Source organism: Megalops cyprinoides, chromosome 23, assembly GCF_013368585.1.
Source record: "Megalops cyprinoides isolate fMegCyp1 chromosome 23, fMegCyp1.pri, whole genome shotgun sequence".
Taxonomy (NCBI): domain Eukaryota; kingdom Metazoa; phylum Chordata; class Actinopteri; order Elopiformes; family Megalopidae; genus Megalops; species Megalops cyprinoides.
Genome location: NC_050605.1, coordinates 18,500,381 through 18,527,473, shown reverse-complemented (window position 1 = coordinate 18,527,473; position 27,093 = coordinate 18,500,381). Strand labels below are relative to the sequence as shown.

At 43.5% G+C, this 27,093-nt stretch overlaps 1 protein-coding gene across 1 annotated transcript; it reads right to left on the bottom strand.

The window, feature by feature from the left end:
* Positions 1-2,915: 2,915 nt before the first annotated feature.
* Positions 2,916-26,883, bottom strand: LOC118770284 (serine/threonine-protein kinase B-raf-like). The gene is made up of 19 exons (XM_036517866.1): positions 26,684-26,883; positions 21,862-21,963; positions 21,063-21,335; positions 18,564-18,667; positions 17,789-17,891; positions 17,497-17,645; positions 17,070-17,189; positions 16,449-16,608; positions 15,977-16,016; positions 15,233-15,369; positions 14,703-14,820; positions 14,340-14,424; positions 13,662-13,838; positions 6,571-6,617; positions 6,003-6,121; positions 5,200-5,331; positions 4,540-4,674; positions 3,886-4,039; positions 2,916-3,499 (listed from the first exon to the last, which is right to left on the bottom strand). The coding sequence occupies exons 1-19, from the start codon at positions 26,843-26,845 to the stop codon at positions 3,477-3,479; spliced, it is 2,340 nt and encodes a 779-aa protein (XP_036373759.1). The 5' UTR covers positions 26,846-26,883; the 3' UTR covers positions 2,916-3,476.
* Positions 26,884-27,093: the final 210 nt, after the last annotated feature.

The following is a 27,093-nucleotide window of genomic DNA, read 5'->3' as shown; positions in this document are numbered from 1 at the left end:
CCAACAGAGCTGTACTTCCCATAGGGAAGGGATTGCACAGCTATCCCAGCATGCACCTCTGCTTCAATACCCAGATTAACCCTGATTGACTTTAATGCTCAGCTATGGGAGAGTCGTAACTAGACAAATAACCACATTATCCGTTTTTGTTTTTTTGTTTTGTGTTTTTTTTTTTTTTATTAAACAACTTATGCTTTAATTAATTGGCTTTATATCCATTTTAATCAACTACCTGCAGGTTGCAGCAAAAAGGTATAAACCAAACAACCACGAAAGTCTGTTTCAGATCACACTAACAGTTAGGGTCATTCCTGGATAAAGCAGAGCTCTTTGGTTTAAAATGCTGTGATAAACATCCCATCACATTATACAACAAAGAATGAACTCCGAACATGTCCAAAAGTGGCCCAACAACAGGAATCGCCTACAAGATTCTGGTTAACCCAAAACTTTCTGTGGGATATCTGCCAAATCCCTTTTCTAAACATCTGTAATCTACAGTGCATACGCCTCTAATTCTGGATGCTTCAAAGGTGCCATGAATGGTAGGATGCACCATTCCCTTTGTTCTGAGGATAGAAAGTCAGACCATCTTGCAAACTTTTTGGCAAACATTTCTGAAAAACCCACATCGCATCAATTACAGATATGATCTCTGCTATGAAATGTTTTTTTTTTTTGTCATGTCTTCTCAAATAAAAAAAAAAACTCCTTTCAATATCCTTCAATATCCTAAACAACACAGTTCCACATGCCTTTGATCCGCCTACTCAATCAATAAGACCAATAAATGACAAGAAAGTAATGCAGCGGCTCACTGGTCAGTGATAGTGTCACTCTCCCAACTCTGTGAGCAGCTCAGTGTGCCTGGAGGACCAACACTGCCCCCCTCTGGACTGCAGGTGGAATGTACTGCTTGGCCCTCCGCGTGGCTCACCAAGAAAACATGGAAGAAAGCTATACAACAGGCATGTCAACACTGCCATGACAAAGTGTCTGCCACCCTTCATTCTAAAATCTTCAGCCTTAAAAACGTGTAAACTTGTAAAGTCCGATGTTCAAGTTGTCTGTTGACCACTTCTGAGGGGTTCAACTGCCACCAAAAACAGACCAAGCGAATGCGCAAATTCAAATTCACAGGCTACATTTAACATCTACTCAGGCAATGCGTTTTAAGCCAAATGTTTTCTTGAGGTGGGGGCTCCAGGGCTACACTGGAACAAAGGTATTTGCCAGTGAAAGGAACTGCCAGTGAAAAGAAAGACAGGAAACGAGAGGTTACACATAAAATCAGAATTAAGGTACTACCCTTCATCAACCAGAGCAGGCTCCCCTGCTCGACAGGATCCTGGACAAATGCAGCGGTTTCCCACCAAACAAATACCAACGCTGACTGAAACCTTACCATCTCATTCACACTGGCTCCATTCTCACAAAGTGCAAGTAGACATGTAGAACAACGATGACAAATGCAGCTACAGACAGTCCAAAAAAAAGCAAAAAATAAAGTTCACACTAATAATTTTGACTTTGCAGGCCTGCCTGTCCACAAAAAAGAAATTAAAAAAAAAAAAAAAAACTTTAACAAAAAATAAAAACTCTGTAACACTTAAAGCATTTACTGTAATTAGAGGCCAAAGGTTAAACAGAGGAGGGTTTCATTTAGGAACTGACATGAAACCTTTCAGACCCATGCAGCCTGTTATATACCTAGCATTTCAAACAGGTGGACTGAATATCTTTTCATTGACATTGCATGACAGCATTTCTATTCTTGCCAACAATTTTAATTTTTGAGCCACGAGGAAAAAAACTACAGTTGCCCTCCACCAAGAGAGGAGGAAGCAGACTTTGTTTGTCTCATACTTCCGACAAATAAAACAAAACAGCAGCAAGAAGAAAGCAATTTACAGTGACTTCAACAACAGCATGTAGTAAACAGCAGTGTAATGCAAATGAGCAGAAAGAAAATGTATGTTCAGTAAAGGAAAACTGCTTCCTTATGGCACAAAGCATTACACAAGTGCAAACCTCACAGTAGCAAAACTAACTCAACGGCTCCCTACTTATTTTTCTCTGGCCTGGACTGGACTGGATTCTTGCCTATTGGCTACCACTGCCAAGGCTCCCTGGTTAACGAAGATAATCACTGTCACTCACAACACCTCTGGCTGTGGCGTGTCCACAGGGGGACATTTGGATAACGACAGCGGACGTATCTGGATAGCTTATTATCTTCTTCGGTGTGTTAATCTATTACAGTATTGTCTGCACTCTGAAAACCTGAAAAGTAAAGATTAAACAGTCTTTAATGGATAGCTGAGATTCACTCCATTCCTTTGATGAAAAGCCTCATAAACCTCATTTCATTACAAAAAGTGTGACAAGAAGAGAACTTGCATCCCTAAGTTGGCTGCAGTAGGCAGCTTGTGATTGCCTCGTCCCAACAGAGTACAGCGTTTTTTCCAGATAAAAATCAGGGAGTAAGGGGAACATTTCAGATTTCGGCTCAAAAACAACCTAGAAACACCCTCACAGATGGCCAGCCGGCAGGACAGTCTCCACGTTACCGTGCCTTCCGTAGCTTCTTCAGAGCATATGAAACGTTGGCCGATTTATGGTTGAGTGCACTCGGAAACTCCCCTCTCTCTACACATCCCGCTGAGAGAGAAAATATCTTCAAGAACACACAGCCTCTTCTCAGAACCAGACAAAACAGACAAATCAAATAAAAGGCAAAACTCTTGTGACCCCCCCCTCTTGCCCCCAGAAGCTAAAAAAAAAAAAAAGGAAATCATTCAAGTCATCTTCCAACAGGTTTGACCCTGTGTCCTCCAACACCTCTCAGGGATTGGCCCTGACAAAGACCTGTCAGGCAATGCCAGCCAATGAGCAGCCCTGGAGCTGACTGCCCCTTACACAGCCCTCTAGTGCCATTGGTCAAAGTGCAGCGCTCCATCTCAACTCGTGCGACCCCCAACCGGCAGGAGGGGACAAGATGAGGCATCACCGTGACAACAGCTCAGTTCTGCCCTCATTTCTTCCATCCTGTCTTCCTGCTTTCCTCCCTCCTCCCTCGCTGCTGTGCGGATGGAGGGAGATCTCTGGAGGATAAGCTCTGTCTCCTAAGGGGTTTTCCCACACCGTCAAGGTTATGGATTCCTGCTGATTTACTTAACTTGTTTTTTTTTTGTTTTCGTTTTTTATTTTTAACTTTTCTTTGTTTCAACTTAACTTGCGTCTTTCAATTTAATCTCGTTTAATGTCAATTTTCTCCATTTCAGTTGTGATTTCTCATCTTTTTTTTTTTCTTTCGCTGTTCCGGCGCGGTTGTTGCTCTTCAGATTGCGAGGAATGGAACAGCACATTTTAGTAACTCATTTTTTTTGTTTGTTTGTAAATGGATGAACCCACTGTAGGAACACAAGACTTTTTAAAATATGACAAGGGATGTACTCGTGGATTTTTTTTTTCTGCTACTTAAATGCTGAGAACTCCCCTGTTAAGACAAATCAAGAACAAGAAGAAAACTGAGTGAAAATTGTGTCCTTCTAGATAGAATTAGGTCCTAATATCTGTGTATTTACACTGCACATACAGACATCTACTGCGTACTGTGTGCATACATATTGTGGTTGTCACCTTAGTGTAACTGCCCATACCATATATAGGTTTAACAACTGTAGCTGTAACTACATGCGTGTTCAATATGGACAACCGCTACAGGTTAGGTCAGTAGAAATGTACATTCATCGAGCAGTAGCTGAATACCTATTTCATTCTCTGATACACACTACTCTAATTTTTTCAAGTCCCGTTAACCAAAATGGCTGATCACATGCTTGTTTTGTGCTGATGCCCTGGCACAAGAGGTGGCTTGCTCACCGTAACCGCCCGCCTGGATGGGGGTCTTGGGGGAGGCGCAGGCGTATAAGCTGAAGTCTTCCGTCTGGAACCCGGCCCGATTCAGAGAGGGCTCTGAGGCGCTGCGGTGGATTTTGGGTAGGGAGCGTGCCAGCAGCTCTATGGAGGCCAGGATCTGTCAAAATGGGGACAAACCAGCAGTCCATCACGCCCCCGGCCAGGAACCTGTACTGAGCGGCATATTCTACCAACTGGCAAATCTGGCAAGGGTCAGTATTCATTATAGCCACAAAAAAGGTGAGAAAACACCACATAAGTCCTGGTTCTTTTAAATAACCACTGACACAACATCTGCTATTATATGATATCAGACTATCTGCATTTAACATTGAAAGGTCCGTCCCTTTATTGTGGAACCCACAGCAGAGGCAGGTGCTCATGAATATTCAACAGCAGCAAGACTTGCCAGCTCAATTCCATTTGCTACAGGCACAGATTTAAAACGGGCAAATACTCAGAGCCAACAATGCACTCCTGGCTTTCCATGTGCGTTTAAACAGAACGACTGGAACTCTCAGCAGTGACCAGAAGCATTTACTCTGACTGGGGGGTCAATGTGGCATGCAGGGTCCCACACGTGTAACTCCCTGCTGAGGTGCGTTTAGGGAATTTTACCTGGGGGAAGAGAGGCCGCTCCTCTCTCTTCTTCTTCAGGCAGTCGGCCATCAGCCTCTTCATGGCCTTGGGACAGTTGCTGCGTGCCTTGCTGAGGTCCGGGGACAGGTAGCCCCGCCCAACCATGAAGATGATCTGCAGTAGTGGGAGCAAACAATGGAGGCGGAGGTCAAAGCCAGCCCAATCCTGCATCGCTAACTCTAAAGCATCATAGTCTCCAAGTAAGTCTAATGGTTTGTCATCTGTGGTTTATCACTATAACCAAATATACTGCTTTCTCTGTCAAAGATCACAAAGATTATAAAGAAAGGAGGACCTAAATCAAGGACTCTGATGGAAGACATTTTTTAATTGTTATTCAAACAGAAAGGACTATGTTGATATTTGGAATCAACAGCAACAGCTAAGCCTCAAGTTATCCAAATAATTTAAATTGTCATGAAGACTTTGAAGTATTATTTAAGCAATTATTTAACCACGTCCTATGGCAAACACACACAATATGTGCATGTAATAATTTGAAGCTGACTTTTTGTTTTCAACAGATTTTTTAAAATCTGATGGCATGAGTAGGTTCAGGAGGCAAAAACTGAACTATTTGCTTGGAATGCTATTCTGAGGTGGAGAATACGACAGTGCATATTGTGAGCTGGCAGTGACCTGGTCTCGGTTGTTGATGTTGGAGTAGGGGAGTGCTCCGGACATGAGCTCGTACAGCACGATGCCGAAGGCGTAAACGTCTGACTGGAAACTGTAGGGATTCTTGTCCTGCAGGCGGATCACCTCCGGGGCCTGAGGGCAGAGAGAGGGTTACCCCAAACCATCCGAGGGCAAACCTACGGCACCGCCCAGCTTTCAACATAACATGATAATAAGAAGAATAGTAACAAGACAAACAATAAGAGGAAGAAGAAGTAGGAGGCAGAAGAGGAGGAGGAATTTAGTAGGCAAATTTAGCAAACAAAAACCTTGAAAAAATACATACTAATGCTTCTTAAACACACTGAATATTCAAAGAAACAAGATAAATATGTACAACATAAAAACAATCATCAGTATGAATGTACATTTAATGAATATAACGCAGTTCCATTAGACTGTGGGAGACGTGTGCTGTTAAGAGCAGATATATGTGGGAGCTGCAGCCCTGATTCCACCAGATTATGAGTGAAATGAGCACAGCTGTACTGAGGCTGCCTGTGTCAGAGGCCCAACCTGTGTGACCTGAGATACAGGGAGAATGGCCCTCTGACATGGACAATACAAGAGGAAAAAGGAGGAAAAACATTTACTGGTATAAGCAGAGAGACAATCGTGGTCAAAAAAAAAAAATTGTGAGAAGATAAAAAAGCCACTGAATACATTTAAGAAGTAAGACGCTGGCATACATGAAGTGTCCAGGGAGCGTTTCATTAATCAGGGCTGCTTCAGCCAAACCGGTCCAGTGAAAACACAGTACTGACCATCCACAGGATGGACCCGGAGAGCTGCTCGAACTGGTGCGACCCGCTCCAGCGGGACTTCACTGTGGCCAGACCGAAGTCCCCGATCTTCACCGTCAGGTCCTCATGCAGGAAAATGTCTGACAAGCAGGGGAGTTAAAGGAACTCCTTTGTGCTGTAAAGACACCCTTCTGTTGGCTTTCTGCAGATACTGTGAGAACAGATTGTGCTACTACCACATTAACAGTCATACAAGACATACCATGCATTTAGAAATGAGGAATGTACTTGACAAATCGAAATGCCATCCAAGGCACTTCTTTTTAAATAAGGTTATGTATGTATGTATGTGTGTGTATGTATGCATGCATGCATGCATTTATTTATGTATGTATTTACTTACTTATTTATACCTCAAGTTTGTATTGTTTTATTTTTTAGAATACATATTCAGATGCATTTCACCCTTGTCTTTCATCCTCCGATTTCATTTCATAAGGACAAATAAGCAGCTTTTGGAGTATACTGTACATTAACACCCAGTGAAAGTATCCACTGCATTCATAAGGCAGACAGGGCAAAAGGATACTGTTGCTCTTGAGGTCTCTGTGGATGATGGACTTGGCATGCAAATAGCTGAGGGAAGAAAAGCAGTTTTAGTCCAGAAATTGAATATGTGGTTCTCTGTGACTAGACACAACACCATTAATGTTTCAAGAGTTGGAAATTAAAATAGAAATACGATAGTGAAGACTTCAACATTACGCCACTGCAGTGGTATAATTTCTTGCCCATTTCCGCAGCAGCTCAGACACAAAGTTGTATGTCTGGTCTAGAGAATTTTTCTTTCGTGTTCCCATAAAATGAATCTGATAGTTTTTTTACATACTCAATCACAGACCTTTTCAGGCATCACACTGTCTGCACAAATATGAGATTGATATACCATAAACATGGGCCACTGAAATCCTTGCCCTGACTAAAACCGAACAGTGCCCAATCACTACCACATAGTTGTGATATCACACCAAGAGTTTAATTTGAAACAGCTTGCCAATTCAGTTGTGCCACCACCAAGTTTTAGCAGCAGAGGAGTTCTTTTACTCTCATACAGACCAACTCTACCACTTTCACTGGAATAATAATGGAAAAAAAACTGCCTGAACAGCCAAGTTTCATCTGATGCAGACTTTAGCACGATCAACCGACAGAGCCCTGTCACCCCTGAAGAATAGTGGTGATTATTTAGTGCTCATTATATTGGTAGACTGATTAGTTTGGTAGAATTAGTATGCACAGTGTATAATGTGACTGTGTAGTTTTTAGGCCGCTCACGGAGTTGTGACCTGTGGCCTACTTTCCAAGAGATGCTGCTATGTTGAACTAATCATGCACACAAGGCACACTGAAAGTGTGTACGTGGCACAAGGCCGTCCCAACGGTGAGGCCTATGATTTCGAGCACTCATATAGCTGTAGAAATCACTCATGTAGCTGTAGTTCAGTATTAGGTTAGTCATGACATGTTTAACCATTTGGGATGATCAGCACAACCAAGGTACCTCAGTTCCTAGAAGCTTCTTTTATAATAAAGGTTTTGTTCTTAGGTGATATAGGGGTTCTCTACCCGGCTGAACTTTCTCCCACTCTGCCTCCCTTGTCAGTGTCTGTGACAAAGAGGAGTTGGGTCAGAGTGTACTCCTTATCAATCTAGAGATACCTTCAGAAGCAATGTTTTTCCAATTAGGCGCCAGACTCTAGGCGATGCAAGGACAGTTATAATTAACCACTCTGGACAGCTCAGGGATGGTATAAGATGTTCTTTGTTCTTTGTTTAGTACAGAAGCAACGCAACAACAACGTGGCACGGACCAGAGTCGTGTACATATATCTAGGTGTGGGTGCGAGAATTACCTAGCCGCACTAGAGACAGACTGAGCGTGAGGACGAGTGTGCAAGGCTTAAGACTCTAAGTGAGACTTAGTGCGTGTAGTACCTGAAGCCGACCTTCATGTATGAAGTCTTGCTGTATTGAAGACCATCAATAAAACCTGTTTCTACCTCATCTTCGACCACGCTCCAGACTGAAGTTCTTTGTGTAACAGTTTATTAGTTAGCCTGCGAGAACATCAATTCACCAAGAGCCAACAACTTGGTGCCGTGACTCGGATCCACGAGGAAAAGGAGAGATCCTGCCAGAAAGTGAAGAGAAGACACTTGCGCGCTTTCAACATCTGTTGATCTTCTCTAACAATTGGTGAGCCCCTTTCCTTACCTTGCTGGGTTCCAGAAAGAACCGAGACATTTACAGAGTACATGTAACACTATAAGTAAAGGCTAACAGTTAGACAAAGAACTGTGAAGATACGTGCCTACAATGAGGGAGCTGTAATCATTGTATGTTTGATGTGTACACGAGGGTGAAAGAAAATTTGCAAACTGCAAAGTGTGTGGTGCACCTTGACTGCAGAGAAAAAGAGTCTGTAGTGACCGGTTAAATGCATAGCTCCTTTGGGAGAGCGCTATAGCGGATATCCTACGAGTAAGGGTACACTGGTGGAAAATTGGCATTTGTATGTGTACGCTTGAATTCGTGGATGCACGTGCCTTGTCACGGAAGATCGCGATATTCCTACAGTTTGAAATAGATCTGTAGAAGCCCGTCAGGGAACGGAAGAGCTGTCTAGACGTTGATGTGTTTTATTTGTTTTATGTGTTTTTGTACTGTCGACAGTGAGCGAGTGAGTGTGTGTGTATATATCTTGTGGTTTACGGTGTTTGGATAAAGAGCTCTATTCAAACAACCGACGGAGTGAAACTCTCCGGGAGGAGGAGAGTAGTGTGTAAAAGACATCTGAGTTTTCCTAGTGAGAGAACTAGCACTGGTGTGACAACAGCCTGAGATTGATGATAATGGCGGGTGCTCAGGGAAACTCTGAACCTGGTGCTGACAAAACGGAGCAGATTCCTACTACTGAGAAGGGTGGGAGAGCTGCGCCCGATGTTGATTTTGAGACAATGGTGGCAATGAGTACGGCGTATTTGCGGTCCACTTTTAAATTGGAACAAGTTGAAAAAGAGATTGAGCAAAAGTATGGGATTGAGCTTGAATCTGGTGGTGTGTGGCCAATTGATGATGTTAAGAAAGCTTGGGGAAAGTCGCAACGTGTGCCTGAAAAAGAAAGAGTGCCATTAACTTTGGTGGTGTTGGGTCAATTGCGGAAAAGATACGAAAAGCAAGTAATTTCGGAGTCTGAGAGGCAATTGAGTCACGAGAAAGAAAATGTCAGGGCGTTGGCTGAGGAGATAAGAGAAAAGAATGTGAAATGCAAGAGGCTAGAAGAGGAGCTGTCGGAGCTCAGAGGCAGACTGAGAGAAAATGGGAAGGAGCAGGAGCCCTACTGCAGGGGCGGAGCTACAGTTGAAAGGGGAGCTCACGCCTGCCCCACTGCTCCTCCCTACAGTGTCTACCCGTATGCGGAAATGGAGGAAGCAGTTCAGTTTGAAAGACGATATGCATTCAGAGCAATGGCAATGGGCGCCTCTAGTGATGATGACGAGGAAAGCACGGTTGTTGCAGATGATTCTGAGCCCAACAGTGAAAGGCGCTTAAGGCCCCTAGTGGTGAAAAGGCACGGGGATCAGATGATCTACGCTCACAAAGCATGCAAGCCAGAAGAAATTGATAAGTGGTCCAAAGGCCTGCAGCATCCACGCAAGGCAGGGATGGAGACTTGGACAACAATTGAGCGTTTGCGTCACATCTATCGCCTGCATCCCAGTGTTGGCCTTCAGTTACTGTGTACAGTGCTTAACACTGCTGAAATCGCTAGAGTGACTCATGAAGTTGAAACAGCATTGGGAGATGATAGACAGAATTTGGGTAATGCCTGGGAAGCAATTCGTCTGTGGATCCAACGAGCTACAAGAGCAACAACAGATTGGGGAAAAATTGCTGCCTGCATCCAGAAAGCCGGAGAAGCAATTGATGACTACTCAGACCGGTTTTCCAAGCTGTTCCTGAGACATTCTGGAATAGAAGGCCTCAATGAACGGAACATCGGAGGGAATGCGAATGGCCCACTGAAGGCAACATTCATGCAAGGCCTGTTACCTGAAGTGCGGAAGGCGGTCAAGTTGAGCACGCCTGGATGGGAAGATAACCGCACAACATTTGAAGACCTGGTGACAGCAGCAAGAAGAGTGGAAACAGATCTTGAATGCAAGATCCGCAATGTGGCTGCACAGAAGCAGAAGAATCAGAAGGGCAAGACAGGAGCCTGCAGGAAGTGTGGGAAGTACGGACATTGGGCTAGAGAATGCCGCACGGGAAACCGAAAAGGCAACGGTCCACAACGTAAGGATGCTGAAGACAACTTGGTTCGGGAATTCAAGAACCTGAGTGAAGAGAAGCAGAGGGAACTCTTGGAGTTGTTTCTGGGACACGAGTAGTCCCCTCCATGCAACCCCTCGCAGCGGCAATTGAACAACGGAACGACGGACCTTACGTATGTGCGCCAATGAATTGACGAATTGGAATTGATTTCTTATTGCACTGAATTGACTGAAGCAGTTCGAACAGCTGCCCAGCAGGTGGTGGAGGCGTGGAAACAGCCACCTGACGGGGGACATTCTTTAGTACCTGGTCAATGGGTCATGGTTCACAAGCCCCAAAGGTTACCATTGGAAGCGAAATGGGAGGGACCCTATCAGGTGTTATTGGTGACAGACGCTGCAGTCAAGGTGCAGGGGAAGCAGAAATGGATTCATGCAAGTCATTGTAAATTAGCTGAGCCCCCAAAAGAATAGGGAGAGTACAACAGCAGCGCTATGGGAAGAGTCGGAGGGTAGAACTGGAGGCAGTATGTTCCAGGGGTTACCTAAAGACGAAGAAAACATGAAATGACATGTTTCATGCTGTTTCATGTTAATACTTCTCATTGTGTTACGACCCTGCTGGAGGGCCAGACGGGGGAAAGTAGTGGAATTACTGGAATTGACAGTTAGTTAGGACGCTTAAAATGTCATTACGGCTATGATGTGTTGGTCGTTTTCCTGTGTGTTTGTGTGTTTGTGTATCTTTCAGGGTTCTGAGTCCTGGGCAGTCAGAGGTTACAGGAGCTGGCCTGGATCAACCTGTGGATCGAGTGACCCTCCTCCTGAGCTGCGACATCGCCTCGTTTGTCATCGAGAGTGCCTGAGGGACGACGACAGAATCTTTGGGAACATCGTTCAAGATCATCTATGAACTGATATATTGACATTCTGTGTGATAACATCTATGATGAATATGTGGTTTGTTGTGGTGTTTGTGTTGTTTTTGAAAGTTCAAGCACATTATGACAGTCATCATGATACGCACAGGGATAACACATTTCTAGCCATGGCACACAGCTATGCTAGGGCAAAGGGACAAGATTCATGTTGGGTGTGTGGGTTATTGCCAACATCTTCTAACACATATCCATACGTATCAGTTCCATTCACATTAGCCGACTATGCTACAGCATATAATGACACACAAAGCCCCTTCTTTGAGGGAAACGTGACCTTCTATACACGACCAATTCCATCAAGCCCCCCAGAGCGAGTGAAATTGAGTTATGCGCCTGAGGGTATGTTATGTTGGGAAAACAATGGTACGGGTATGTTTTTGGGACGAAGTTCATGTAACTATAGTCTTTCTACTTTAAGACCATGGGAAGCGATGCATTGGCATGGACATTTTGCTGTAATATCCTTGTTCGTTTTAATGCCAAATTTAGGAGCTGAAGACAAAGCCGCTCCAAATGGGACAATGTATGTTTGTGGGAAGCATGCTTATTCATATTTGCCTGCTGAATGGTCAGGATCGTGCTATACGGCATATGTAGTACCAGCTATGCGTATGGTTAACATCAAGCATAGAGGTAAGAGGGACGTGTTCCACAGCACAGAAACTGTTGCTACCCCAACTCAACGTTTCTTTGCTTCATTAGTTCCAACTTATGGTATTACTGTCGCATTAGATGAGATTAGGCAGATGGCTTTTGCCTTAGACAAAATTGCTAATGATACAGCAGGAGCATTGACACTGATAAATCAGGAGCTACATTCAGTGCGTCAAATGACGTTGCAAAACCGCATAGCCTTAGACATTATTCTGGCAGATAAAGGCGGAACATGTGCAGTTTTGAAACAAGAATGTTGCACGTATGTACCAGATGCGTTTGTTAATGTCACCACATATGTACAAGACATTTACGAGCAAGTGGCCCACTTAAAAGCATCTCAGAAGTGGAGCTGGGAGACATGGTTAGGATCTTGGGCGGGAGAATTGTTACCCCAGATCATTCAGATTGTGACACCTTTTATTGTTTTGATTTTGGGCATATGTTTGTTTTTTAAGGGTGTAACCTGCTTGGTCAGCAGAGCTATGACACCTGCACGTGTGGCCCAGATGACAACGACGTTGAACTTGACTGAGACTTCGTTTTTCTATTAGCTTTCCTTTCCTTTTATTAATGCTAGAAACGCAAGATGCCTATGCTCTTGAGAGTATAAGATTCGCTTCGCTTATATATATAATCACTTTATCTATCACATATAATCACTTTCCTTTTTTGTGATCATTGATGAGTTTGGGAATGATCAGACGGGGGACTGAAGAATAGTGGTGATTATTTAGTGCTCATTATATTGGTAGACTGATTAGTTTGGTAGAATTAGTATGCACAGTGTATAATGTGACTGTGTAGTTTTTAGGCCGCTCACGGAGTTGTGACCTGTGGCCTACTTTCCAAGAGATGCTGCTATGTTGAACTAATCATGCACACAAGGCACACTGAAAGTGTGTACGTGGCACAAGGCCGTCCCAACGGTGAGGCCTATGATTTCGAGCACTCATATAGCTGTAGAAATCACTCATGTAGCTGTAGTTCAGTATTAGGTTAGTCATGACATGTTTAACCATTTGGGATGATCAGCACAACCAAGGTACCTCAGTTCCTAGAAGCTTCTTTTATAATAAAGGTTTTGTTCTTAGGTGATATAGGGGTTCTCTACCCGGCTGAACTTTCTCCCACTCTGCCTCCCTTGTCAGTGTCTGTGACAAAGAGGAGTTGGGTCAGAGTGTACTCCTTATCAATCTAGAGATACCTTCAGAAGCAATGTTTTTCCAATTAGGCGCCAGACTCTAGGCGATGCAAGGACAGTTATAATTAACCACTCTGGACAGCTCAGGGATGGTATAAGATGTTCTTTGTTCTTTGTTTAGTACAGAAGCAACGCAACAACAACGTGGCACGGACCAGAGTCGTGTACATATATCTAGGTGTGGGTGCGAGAATTACCTAGCCGCACTAGAGACAGACTGAGCGTGAGGACGAGTGTGCAAGGCTTAAGACTCTAAGTGAGACTTAGTGCGTGTAGTACCTGAAGCCGACCTTCATGTATGAAGTCTTGCTGTATTGAAGACCATCAATAAAACCTGTTTCTACCTCATCTTCGACCACGCTCCAGACTGAAGTTCTTTGTGTAACAGTTTATTAGTTAGCCTGCGAGAACATCAATTCACCAAGAGCCAACACCCCGCACCCGCACTTGTGCACAATGCTCGTACAGACCACAAGTGCTGCTATCGTTCTATTTCCACACCGCCCGCAGTGGCAGAAGGGCGGCTAGTGCTCGCTCGCTCACTCACTCCATCCCCTGGGCGGTCTGCCGGGCGATGTCGATGAGCTTGATCATCTCGAACTTGGTCTCGATGATGTGCAGGTGGTGGTAGAGGCTGGAGCCCTCGCACCACTGGGTGACAATTGCCAACTGGGGCTTGGTGGTGTAGCCCATGAACAGCAGGATGTTCACGTGCCGCGTTTTTCTGTGGGAGGGGGAAACATCAGGGAAACGTTTCAGCAATGCCGCGCAAACACTGCAAAGATACTGTGCTCAGTGCAAACGTGTGACATTCAGAGACTGGATCTGAGCTCTTGACTACTTTGAGCAGGCTGTGTATTTGTAAATGGATGGGCAGAAACTTTTATCCAAATTAAGACAAGGTGAGAGGTAAGAGAAATCTTTCCTGCACTATTAAAAATGTTATGAAAAATTTGTTCAGTTGTTGTTACAAGCAGTTAGCCGGCATTACTCTTCACAACATCACTTACAACACATCATTCAAGCACACAGCAATGTATGTGTAAAAACAATATTACCCATCAAACTAAGGCATATTAAAGATGGATTCCAGTCGATTTTTACTCAATTTTCAGAGTGAAAATAATGGTGCTAAATTTACTTCAAAGCAATATAAAGGTCCTCATGTATAAACTGGTACATTCTGTATGACTACGGATGATTACGCAGTTGTTATTTTGATTACCTTAGAACACCCACTTCATTCTTAAAAGCCTGCAGCTGTTGAGGAGTTGGGGCAGTGACATTCAACATCTTCACCGCTACGTCCCCTGAACGCACACAACACAAAGGATACAGAATGTCAAATAAAAAAACTGAAGAAAACTGACATGAAAACATCAGAGACTAAATATGCTGCTGTGAGCTGAAGGAATATACCTGTATCTGTATCATATGACAACGTGAAGACAATTGCACCAACAGACTTTCTTCCTTTACTCTACTTCGAGTGAATACAGTGCAGTGGAGCATATAGGAAGACCTAAAAACGGAACCCCTCCACCGCAGGACAGCCCCCTTGCCGTCACACCCCTCTCCCATCGCTTACCGTGCCACTTTCCCTTGTAGACGGTCCCAAAGGATCCCGACCCTATCCTCTGTCCCAGAGTGATCTGGCCCTCCGGGATCTCCCAGTCATCACTGGAGTCCCGCCGCCCCAGGTTTTTCTAAAAGAGAGGGGGGGGAATGCATCAGCTGATGAACCATCTTGCTCGGTTCTGCAGCCTAAATTAGGTTGCCTTTCCTGTCCAATTACCTAATCACTAATGACTTTTCATTTATGTCCTGTGCTTGGTTTTGTTGGTTTTATATTTTGTTGATTCATTGTAGATGTGGTCCACTTTGGAATTAAAGATTTAATACACAAAGTCCTACGTGGAAACAACTCAAATGGAAGAATTCATTAACTACGGCCTTCTAAGTTCAAATACTGTGTTTTTTTCTGAACAGGTGCGAAAAGCTCATAGCTGCTGCATATCATTAATACCTCTGGAAAGGCATACAAGCTACAGAACAAAGTGAGCTTATGCTCAGAGCCGTCCAAGCAGCCACCTGGGTGACAGGAGCATAGCGTCTCACCATTTTATTGCGATCCTCAGACGAAGACGACGACTTGCGCTCCCTGGGCTGGCTGGGCGACTTCTGGGCAGCCTTTACACTGGTCAACGAGCCAGGGAGGGAGGCAGGGGGCGTGGCCGACAGCCCTGTCGTAGAACCTATGCAACAAGAGGGGAGAGAGACTGAGGGGTCACATGGACTCCTGTTTAAGGGTGGTGCTGGAAGGAACAGCAAGTCTTACGGTGGCACATTGTCTTTTAAAGTGATGTTTGCAGGGTGTAGAAGATCAGGGTGCAATAATGCCCACATCAGCAAGCTCTCCGTTAGACTTTAGATCAGCTGATTTTAGCCACCTCTTTGTATTGCTTTATTTTAATATAGCATGAAAAACTTAGACAAGAAAAGACAATAATGTACAATTTCTCTGTTTTCCTAATGATTTTGTTTCTGATCTTCTGTGGCTGTTACACATAGCCTTCAACAAACCTCAAATTCAAATCAACAAGAAACTGTCAAGAAATACACTATGTGCTAAGGTCAAAAACAGGCTTTACCTGAGGTGGAGGTAGAGAAGGCCACACTGATCAAAGACGACACACTAATCAAAGAAGGGATGGCTGGTACCTGTTTACTGAGCAGGCCAGCCCTTCGTTTGCATTGGGGAACCAGCCAAATGGCATGAAATCAAGACTTCCTGACCATGAATGGAACTTACATGGTGAAGGCAAAACCTCTTAGGAAGTGAAGAAGTGACGAGACTCTTACCTCCATCGGACCTCTGTAAACCTTGATCTCGAATTAGGTCCTGAAATAAAAGATATACATTTACCATCCGCTATATAATGTATATAATATTCAAAATGACTTCCATACGTATTCACCAAACAAATTTTATGCACAGCACTGTAGGATTTAACTTGTGTTACAAAAATAATTATGTTAGATTTAATTATGTATTACATAAACTGCAGCATTGTATCTAGCTTGGGTCATGTGAATAATTATGTTGCGTGTAGGCCATATCAAAAGACTGGCGTGTCCAGACATGTTCTTCTGCTTTGTAAGCCCCTATCACTCTCAGAACTGGGGAAAGAGGGAAGCTAGACTGGGTCAATCCTAACAAACATTGGTGAAGTCATGTGGTAAAATGCTTCACTAAAACTGCAACACACTAGGAGACAGCACAGTAGCTCTGGTCTCCAGCAGGGGGCAGACTGGGGCCGGCCGGCTGGCTTACGTCGATGTTGACGGGCTCGATGGTGTTGATGTGGACGTTTGGGGCGGAGGACGAGCGGTCCCTCTGGCCGAACTGATTGCGGTGGTCTTCATCCCCAGGCCGGAAAGTCTGAGGGATGGGGATGGACTTGGACGGAGAGGCGATGGGGTGGCACAGGGACCTGGGGGGTCTGGGGGGGGGGGGGGGACGACGAAAATGTGACAACATCAGCATGATGATTCGTTTGAGGATGAAGTCAGTGTTGGCCAGGATCAGTTTAGATTTCCCTGCTAAAAAAGTACAGCAATCAGATTGGAAATTCAGTATCTGGGAGATAAGGCCTTGAAAAACAAATTGCACTCTCTCATGCCAACACTGGGGAGACCAACAAGTTTCTTGTCTTTGCTCCAAATCAGGTCTTCATTAAACGACTGGAGCCGTTCATGGGATGTAAACTCAAATCACGTGCTGTTCCAACTGTCAATCAGCTGCTAGGTTAAAGGTACCTCTTAAAACTTCCATATCTTCAGGACCAGGAGTGGACAGCAACTCCAACATCACCTTCAGACTTTCAGTCACAGCTACTGCCCCTCTGACAAAGGCACTCTTGTGAGTATTTACAGTCTTTGACGACGGTCTTACCCTGTGGAGTCGGAGGGGGGCAGGGACGGGCACACCTCAGACAGGGGCGTGGTACCTTCTGACGATACCTCCTCCTGTGTGATTGGGTGGTGCTCAAAAAACTTAGATACTAGTAACAAGCTGCAGGGAGACACAAAATAGACACCAACAGGCTTCAGCATATTTTTCTTTAACATAAAACATTTTTATTCACACTTACAGGGTACCACTACTGCTGCCCTAAATAGTAAAATCATCACAGACATAACAATCTTCACAGAAAACCTTAATCCCTTCCCCTTCACCAAAATTAACAGAATCTTCTGTCTGACGTAAACTCCATCCAACCCTCCTCCACCCTTCTTAAACCGCACCCTTTGCAGATGTAGCATGTTTAATGCCAGCGTGAGCCCCAACACCACAGCGTGGGGGATGAGTGGCTACTCACTCTAGCTGGTCGTAGTTCACACACATGAGGGGGACCTCAGTGCTGCAGCGCTGGTGGAACTTGTACCCACACGTCTGGCAGCGGAAGCCCTGGAACAGAAGCTTCCGGCAGAAGTCGCAAAAGGCTAGAGTGAAGAATGTCTTTCGCACCTAAGCAGGAGATAAACAGGAGAAAATCAGCCCACAGCTTTCTCTGACACTGATAATAAACACACTACAGAATATACTCTTATTATTTTTTTTCTATTTAACATTAATGTATGTATCGTATTATACGAATGTACAGCACTTACAAAGTTATGTGTTGTCAGTGGCACATTTTCTAAAACCTCTACGTGTAGCTCCTCCCCCGTCAGCCATGAGATATCTGTGTCCCAGCCAATCGGCTTCTTCTCCCTGAAAACAAGAGGAAGTGCGACAGATGACATTCTACTGTGTAACCTCGGTTGGCATGCTTAACATGCTCAGTCTCACATGACCTTGGAATCTGACCTCGTATTCTGCTGCAGGGGTTATATGAAGGCACATGGGTTGAGCTCTTTAAACTTTGACCTAAAGAATGGGTGCACCCTGACGTTGGTGAAAGGCTTGCATAGTTGAGAGTCTGTAGGTCATGTGCACTCCCACGGAGAGGGGTTCAACCAATCAAATCAATGGGGGGGGGGGCTTTATCCCTCTAGAAATGAACTAAACCACACTGAGGTCTTCGCAAAGCTTGTTTAATGAGCTGAGCCATTAGACTTTCGTCAGAGCACCAACAGCATTGACAGCCTTTTCTGTGAACACTGGAAAGCAGGGGTGGAATATCCAGTGCTGAAGAGTTGCAAGCTTACCAGCCATCTTCATCACAGAATGTGGAAATAAAACATTCCCAATCAAGGCTGTAATTAAGCCTATCTGATGCTTGGATGAAGAAAAGCACCAAACCACCACAAGAGAGTCCTACCGTGCCCTACCATGACAGGGATTTGCACCGTTAGTGATACTGATGAGCGCACAGTACGCTGGCCATCCGCTGGTGTCGGACTGGGGCTGCAAGAATGGGGCGGGCAGTTAGGAGAGACGTACCCGTCCTGTATTCTGTAGACAGCGCAGCACTCCGGGATCAGACCTCTCATCATGAGGGCCTTTTTCAGCGAGTCCCGTACCGTCATTCCACAGCGAGCCGGGACCTGGGGGGTAGGGTGACAAAACACGCGTGAGGTCAGCCAACGTTTTCCCCATAGACCCTCAGGGGTGGGGGTGGGGGGAGGAGGGGTGGGGGGTGGTTGCATGAGTCATGGGTAGTCTAGACTCATGACTGAAAGATTGCCCCAAAGCTAGGACCCTAGATCCGTTTCATCTTATTTGTTTTAACATAATTGTTCAGGATTAAGGTTGAAAAGGACAATCCTTGGGGTAAAGAATGCATGAAATATAAATACACTATCCCAAAAGGTTCTGAAAAATTCAAAAGCCATGTAAGTAAAATTCAGGTAAATGACAGGATATCCCTGAATTTGAGCTCTGAATGGCCATGCTCTAGATGATAGGATAAGAATAATGACACAAGGGGTTTGACGTGATACGCACAGTCATTAAGGATAGCTGTTTCAAGCATTCGCGCACAAGTACTGTTGGAACAATGTGACTGACAGACAAGTTTTGTGATCTATTTTTCGTGAAGGAAAGCACGAATGAGACTGGCTTTGATGCCAAGGACAATAAATAACATGTAAGTGCACATAATAAAAATGATACAGGAGTCACTTGGCTGATAAAAACATCATAAAACAAAGACCATGATACTCAGCTGTAAAAATAAATTGCAACAACCTTTCTCTGGATAAGGGACTATCAATTAATTATCTGTAAACAAAATACAGGAATCACATCAATGACGCTTTAGTCAGAAACAGCACTGGCTTATTAAAGCTACCGAACCCTCAGTCCACTAAAGCACAACGGCCACCACTGGCAAGCCCCCACTATGTTTGAGTCTGGCTATGCCTCGCTCTTACTCCGCTCTTTTCATTGCTCCTCGGCGACTTCACACAGTACAGCCAATCAAAGTAAATGAGGTCACCTAAATTCCCTCATTTTCTCCTGGACACACCCTGCTCAACACCACTGAGAGAGAGAAGAGGGAAAAAAAAAAAAAAAAAAACATACAGCCCCAACCCCTGGCTACACAAACCTGGTTAAAATAAGCCGGCTTTATTACCAGTAATGTCACAGATGGGGTGGGGGGGGGGTGGGGATTGGCCATTTCCGATCAGGTTTGAAAACCACCTGCTTTGACGTATCTTGTTTAGTCAGAACGCTCCACAGCAGCGGCCCGGGGACGCTGGAGCAGATGTGGCTCGGCGCTCCTCTTATTTTAGATTACACAGGGCCTGGGCGAGGCCTGCGGAGAAGGCCGGCCGTAATGAGCAGGACACGGTGCCCACAGTCCAGCAGGTTTTTTACGGCTCTTTTTAAGCAGCTTATGGCGTGCCCTGGCCCTCTCAGCCCACCGCTGTGTCATTAGTTACAGCGCGCTCAAAATACACTATCGTCCGTTTCCAGCTACGCTCTCTAATGAAAGAAACAAGAAGATTTCACTGCATAAAATGGATTTTTTTTTTTCCTCTCGAACAAAATGGCATGGTCTAAATACCACAAAAGAGTTTTCTATTTTTTTTTGGGGGGGGGGGGGGGGGGGGGGGGGGGGGGCTGGGGTTGTTACTGCCAAATAATACTAATATCAAGTGTTAGGACTTGAATGCGCAGTTTTAATAATATGGATTTTTTTTCCTCTTGAGAAAAATGGCATGGTTTAAATACCACAGAAGAGTTTTCTGTTTTTTTTGGGGGTGGGGGGGTGTTGGGGTTGTTACTGCCAAATAATACTAATATCCAGTGTTAGGAATTAAATGCGCAGTTTTAATAGACTTCAATTCCACACTAATTTACTGTAGGATGGGGGCAACGATAAGACGATATCATTGCACTAACCGTTCATTTGCTGCATTTACGGAACCGTACTGCTGTGACTAGCATCCTGCGGATCTTGTGATATTCAGAGCTGCTGTCACTAGCCTTTATCAATGACTCAGCATGACTTTAGTATTAATACTGTTATTAATTAAAACCGTATTAATATAATGATAATAGATCTGTGGGAAACAGAAGGCTGGAATACATTTGATGAGTGCTGTTCAGGGTGAACACTTCTGACTGTCAGAGGGAAGTGATTAGCTATCTTCAATTTTACCATGCCTTAGGAGCAGGGTGAATGGAAAAATATTACCTCTTTTTTAAGCATTGATCCATTTAAGGTCAGCCAGAGTTCATTTATGTATTGCCGAAATCATGATCGATATGAATATGTTCACCAAGTCATTCTGTGTATGCATAAATGTACCAATTCCTGTTAAGCTTTTAAAGATACCACGTACAATTTAACAGTTGATCTCAAAAAAAAAAAAAAAACTAAAAACATATATGCAAAATAAATTAAATAAATGAAAATTTCATTCATTTCTCCCTCCTAAAATAGAGGTGGGCACTGCTGGAGTAATCCTCCAAGCCTCTCAGGGTACCTACCACTGTCCTCTGCTTGTTGGGCAGGAAGACCCTGACGATGGGTTTCTGGGGAGACTTGGGGTTGCTGCGGGCAGCATCCACAGGGGTCTGCAGCACAGCCAGGGTGGTGGGGGCGGAGGGGAACCCTTGGGTCCCCCCAGTCTTCACCTCGAGGAGGGTGGGGGTGGGGGTGGGGGCGGAGCAGGGGAAGTCTGTGCCGTTCCCGATGGCCTCCAGCAGCTGCTGCTCCCTCTGCTGCAAAGCGTCCAGCTTGCTGGTGTACTCCTCATAGGCCTGCGAAAAGCCGCCAACCAACAGGTCACAGGAGGGCTGCTCCAGAATTACTGAAAGGTCATTTGCCAATTGCACAACAGTAACAAAAGGGATCTCAAGTTACTTTGTAGTTACTCAAAGGTGACTTAAAGATCACTACAGAAGTATATATGACACTTACTTACAGGATGCTCTATTAGGGATGTTACTTTAAGCTTTCTCTAGATTGAAATGTTTTATGTAGCAATTTATCTAGCAAATCCAAAGGGACAGCAATTAAGTGGACAAGTAAGAGCTCAACAAGAATGACCAAATAAAAAGTGGTATGTTCAAAGAATTACATTACTTTACTTCTGAATACCTGGAGAAGACTGCTAAGACAGAGTAATATGAATAAAATCATCAAACTTCAAGGCTGAAAGGTGGTAACACAGAAAAGGGAGCACAAACAGGCTTTCGGGTACAGTATAGATTAGCGCTGTGGATTTTGAAGCTAAGGCTCACTGTAAGTGCACGTTACAAAAGCACTTATTTACAGTCCACTCACCTCCAGATATATTGACGGGGGGTTGTGTTCACCACCAAACTTGTCCAAGAGTGCCTCTAAGTGCTCTTGTGTCAGCTTTATCATCTGCTTGATGTTCCAAATCTGCAAGGAACCACAATCAATTTTATACGCCTGCATATCTATGTCTATCAATGCCCTATGAAAGCTGGGCCTAGACATTTTTCACACTGCCTTGCTATTGTCAAATAACACAAAAAAGCTCCCATACTTCAGGTGAGGGTCAGATATCCCTTTGGTGTCTTTAAATTCACAATAAGTTACTGAACAACAAGGTTGATCTGGGGTCACTGTTCAAGTATCCAGTCTACTTTAACCATACAGTCATAAAGGGGAATGCTGAGCTTGCTTGAAGTGAAAATGGCATGTGGCAGGTTACACGATTTCATGCGTTTAACACATGTACATATTTACTGAACAGCCAGAGTCTGATGGATAACTAAAACTCAGAGGCATTAAAAATGTAGTTACAGCCCAGATCACACTGCCATTGCACAAACTGAGCAGCTAGGTCAGAGGGAAACCGGTAAGGGAAGCAACTGATAAGCAAATAGGGACTTCAAAAAGTGTGCATAGCCTTTATGGGGTTGTGGGAAAAACAAATCAATTTCTGAAAAAACGTAATCTTAACTTTAATCTTAATCTTAACGATACTGAAACTGCAACCAAGTCTGTGAACTGCCAACACGTGGTGGCAGGTTTTGTAGTCAGAAGAGACAAAAACATAATTTCTTGGTCTGTTTTCACAGCGATAGCCTAACTCAGGCACAAACTCAACAAAACACATCATATCTCATGATTGAGTGATGGAGATAAAAAACCAAATGGTTGGTCAACAGTAATGTTTCCCCATAGCAGATTATATAGATAAAGTGTGGAATAAGGGGAAGTAAGCAGCCTATAATTAATATGGTCAGTTGTTTTACCCACCGTGAGTGTGACCTTATTCCCCTTTTAGGTAGTTCCCTCCTACCCTGTCTATATCTGTCTGTGTTTCCCTGTGTGCTGTTGCTCAAATAAAATGCTGGCTAGACAAATAGAGCACTGGCAGTGTCATCATTCCAAAACGAAACCCGGCTCGCCACAATCTGGTTAGTTTTATAATTATGCACAGCAAGAGGGCTATGCTGCCGGACAAACGCATCAGTCATCGGCGACAGAGTTGCAATCACATTTAAGAATCAATAAGAGAAAAAAAATCGTCTTATGTTACCAACTCCCCAATTGTTTACAATGTTAGCGTGTCACCTACGTTATACAATAGTTTTATCTTCTCCACTTTCTGTTTGAGAAAACTGGGGGCTGCAGTCCAAAGTAAAGCGCTATAAGTATTATTATTACTAGCCTATTCTTATTAGAAAAGTGACCAGAGAATGTTCCGTCAGACGCGGGTCCCGCATTTTCCTTCCATCTGTAAGCGAAAACGTCGACAACAAACGGATGGACACCAAATGCTCGGGCAGCAAGTCTTGCAGTTTTAATCCTGTCGCCATTCGGCGCAAACGAAATGCGCTTTTAACGACATACAGAGCGTCACTGTCACACTTGACAACATGTCCTTGGCCAAAGCGGAAAATGCCTTAAGCGCAGTCTGAACTGGTACCTTATTACACAGTTCTTGGTCTTGGTAAAGTATTTCCTACCTGGCAGTTCGTATTGTCAATCAAGAGTTTCTGGTCCTCACCCCTTTCCATCTCCATCCACCAGGAGATGAACTCAAAAGTGAGTGCCCATGCACTTTAGTTATGCTGCCATCTTTAGCTGATATGCCGCATGCAAAGACAACGTCGCTAAAATCTTTAGAAACCCAAAAACTAACAAAAAGTGGCGTTTCATTCACATGACTCAAAGCTCTGCGCAACAGATGCTGTTGTACAATAGTGGTATCTGCAAACGAACGCGGAATTGTCAATTTGATTAGCAACTTACGTTTAACAAATAATTAGGCTACACATGACATACAGTTTTCCGTTTTACAAACTAGATTTTAAAATTATTATTATTATCCCTGCACCCCGCAAAACAACTGATTATGCTTTTGTGACAACAGTAAAATGCTCGCTGACAAAATCAATATAGTGCTTAAAAGGAATACTGACGTAAGAATCAACTGAATGTAGCGATCAAAAAGACCATCATTCCTATACTAACCACGATTAAAATCTCCGCTTATAAGAAACAAGCCATCCACTTACAAGGACCAATTTGGTCTCACTTACAATGGGTCATACCATACTAAATGGAGTTCAATGGGGGATGATTAATAAAAAAACCAGCAGAATCTGAATACAGCTTATGCCTTGGCTCAAGCCAATTACCAAAGCCTCATGACACGTATAATGTTTTGAGAAAGAAATTGAGTGAGATTAGAAGAAGAAGAAGAAGAAGAAGAAGAGTGACATTAGCCTGCAGAGTTTGGTCTCAAAATAGTACAGCTTGCAAGAACTCTGTATACCCAGTCATCTAGTTATGTAGCAGAAAAAAAAAATTACCAAATTACATGATTTATTATTATTATAACAATTGGGGTTCTGATGGAACACAGACCAGAAGCATCACCAACATTTCAGGACTCAGTCTCTCTCCCGCTGTGTTGTAAGACTTTTAGTTGCAATGCCTCAGGCCAGATATGAAGTCTGAATGATCAAGAACGAAATGGCCAGGCATAAAGAGACAGGAGATCAGAACACAGTGCACAATGTCTTAGTTTGTAACCTGTGTAGGAGTCCAAGAAGAATAGTTTTAATGGCAACCAATGGCTGCTGCTGTCTATCCATCTACAAACCAAACAGGCTACTTTTACACCTGGTCTTACTTAAGATGTTTTTTTTTTTTTTTTTTTTTTTTTTAGTTTTAGTTTAATTTTAGTGCTAAAATTAGGTCTGGTCTTCTGAGGTGGTGAAAATTTGTTTAAAATTGGAGAAAATAAAAGTTGTCATGTTTGTGACAAAAAGCAACAAAAGATTAGTGCATTTCTGTACGATGACTTAAATAATTACGCCATCTCATTTGACTGAACGGCTGTTGGTTGGGAACAATTACGGATATACACCCCTAACTCGAGTCATCTTAGTGTTTTGGCATATGTAGGCTGTATACTATCTGTAAAAAATATAATCTGATGTGTTAAATTCTTTCAGCAAATTCAATAGGTGCTACAATCAGATTATGACTGTTCGCACTTACTGCAGGATGCAATGATATTTTTTTAATACTGTCAAATTTTATGAGTATATTATTATAATAACAGAATTAATTTGTTCCTTTGGTTGGAGCTGTGAGCACACAGCCCTCAGAACTCCCACCAAGTAAATGCATCAACTCTATGTACAGCACCCATGAAGGTTGCAAGACCAAACCATCCCTATAATGACTATCCTTCACTGACTGTCTACATTTATGTATCAACAGTACCTTGTTTTACCATTCAATGGAAAAAGGCCAGTAAAATACTCAGCAATGACTGCCGAGTTCTTGTTGCCTGTAGATGCATACGCCCAGTATCTTGCTCTGAATATAAATTAGCCAACTTTTTTTTTTACTTCAATAATTGCCACTTAATATCCACAACACTGTTTTAAATTGAATGACTTCATCTTTCTGTAAAACATGTATGATGATAAATAATAACACCACAGAGATGCAGTGTCTTAATTTTGTTTGACTTCAAAAGGCTCCATTTGATACAACAATTGAATGGAGTTCATGACAGTAACTTCCATGCTTTTGGTTGTTTAGTAATTTTCATGTACAAACTATTTTTGTTTGTTTCAGCTTGTACAACACATGTCATTGACAGTTTATGTTTCTAAATGACAAAACAGAACATTTTATGTATTAAACTCTGCTGCAAACCTGTTCCCATAGCTATCTAGCAATGTGTAATCTCAGATAAGCTTGCATACAAAATATCTGTATCATACATCCTTACAGATAGATGACACGCCGTAATTTAATCATCATAAATTTACTCTGACATAGTTAATGCAACCAATAATAAAACATATGCAATGCATATGTATTACTCCTTAATTATAAGCAAAGTCATTATAAGCAGTCTAGCTAAATAATGTATCATTAAATCAAACAAAACATTACGGGGCCATGCTCTGACATCGGCAACCACTGGATGAATCAAAGAAGAATTATGAAAATTTATGATGCGAATGTATAAGCTCGCTCACAATAACAGCTAATTTAGTGAAAATACTGAATACACGCTCCATATAGCTAGCTAGCTAGCTACATAGCTACGTGCGTCAGCTTGCTAGCTACAATCTTGCAGGCAAAAAAAAAAAAAACTCAGGAGAAAGGCTCTTGCTGAATAGCTAACTATAGCTGGCTAGCTAACTTGTAAGCTAGCTAGCCAGCTAGCAAGCTAACTAACTTGAACGCAATTTGCCAATACTGTAGATAGCTAGCTAGCTAGCTAACATCCTAGCTTGCAACTACAGCTGCAGCAAATGAGGAAAATATGGGAAAACAGCAAGAATTATTACTAGGCCTAGTAATAAACAATGGGACTGCGAGCAATAATGAAAATATATTAAACTACAGATACCGCTGCAGAAAATAAAGCTACTACTTTAGCAAATCAATGTGCATGTCTATCAACGCAAAAAATCTAGCTACCATAATCGCCAGGATTTTAGTGCATCATCCGACCCCCCCTGCAATGCATCCCCAAGATAGCTAGCTAGCAATCTGCACATTACAGCCGGTGTTTCCTGAAGATTTACATCCAGCAAGCTGCGCTCAGTATCCGACTCCCCTGCCTGTCTCTACACCATCTCCCGCTGCATACCTCCTCGGGAATGTCCTGCTGGCTCTCGGGGATCCCCCCGGAACATATGGGGTCGAGCCCGGCACCCAGCTCTTCCAGTCCCCTCTCCCGTTCAGGATCACGATCCATGGCGTCTCCGTTGAAGACGGGCGGTGGGGACTCGGCGCTGCTCAACGCCGCCATTTTAAACTGCGAGAAGCTGAGTGGAAAATAATAGAGAAAAGACATAGAGACAGAGACGGGAGGGGGAGACAGAGAGAATCAGGAGACGGCAGGGGTACGTGGGGATAGTTGGGTACCAGTTCGCCACTGATATGTCAAAAATATTTGTTGAACTCTCTCCGCGGCATGCAGTGAGAAATTCCTTGAATCATCATCGTCACTTTGTTAGGTCTCTGTGATTGAATCGAATATTTGCATAACAATAATAA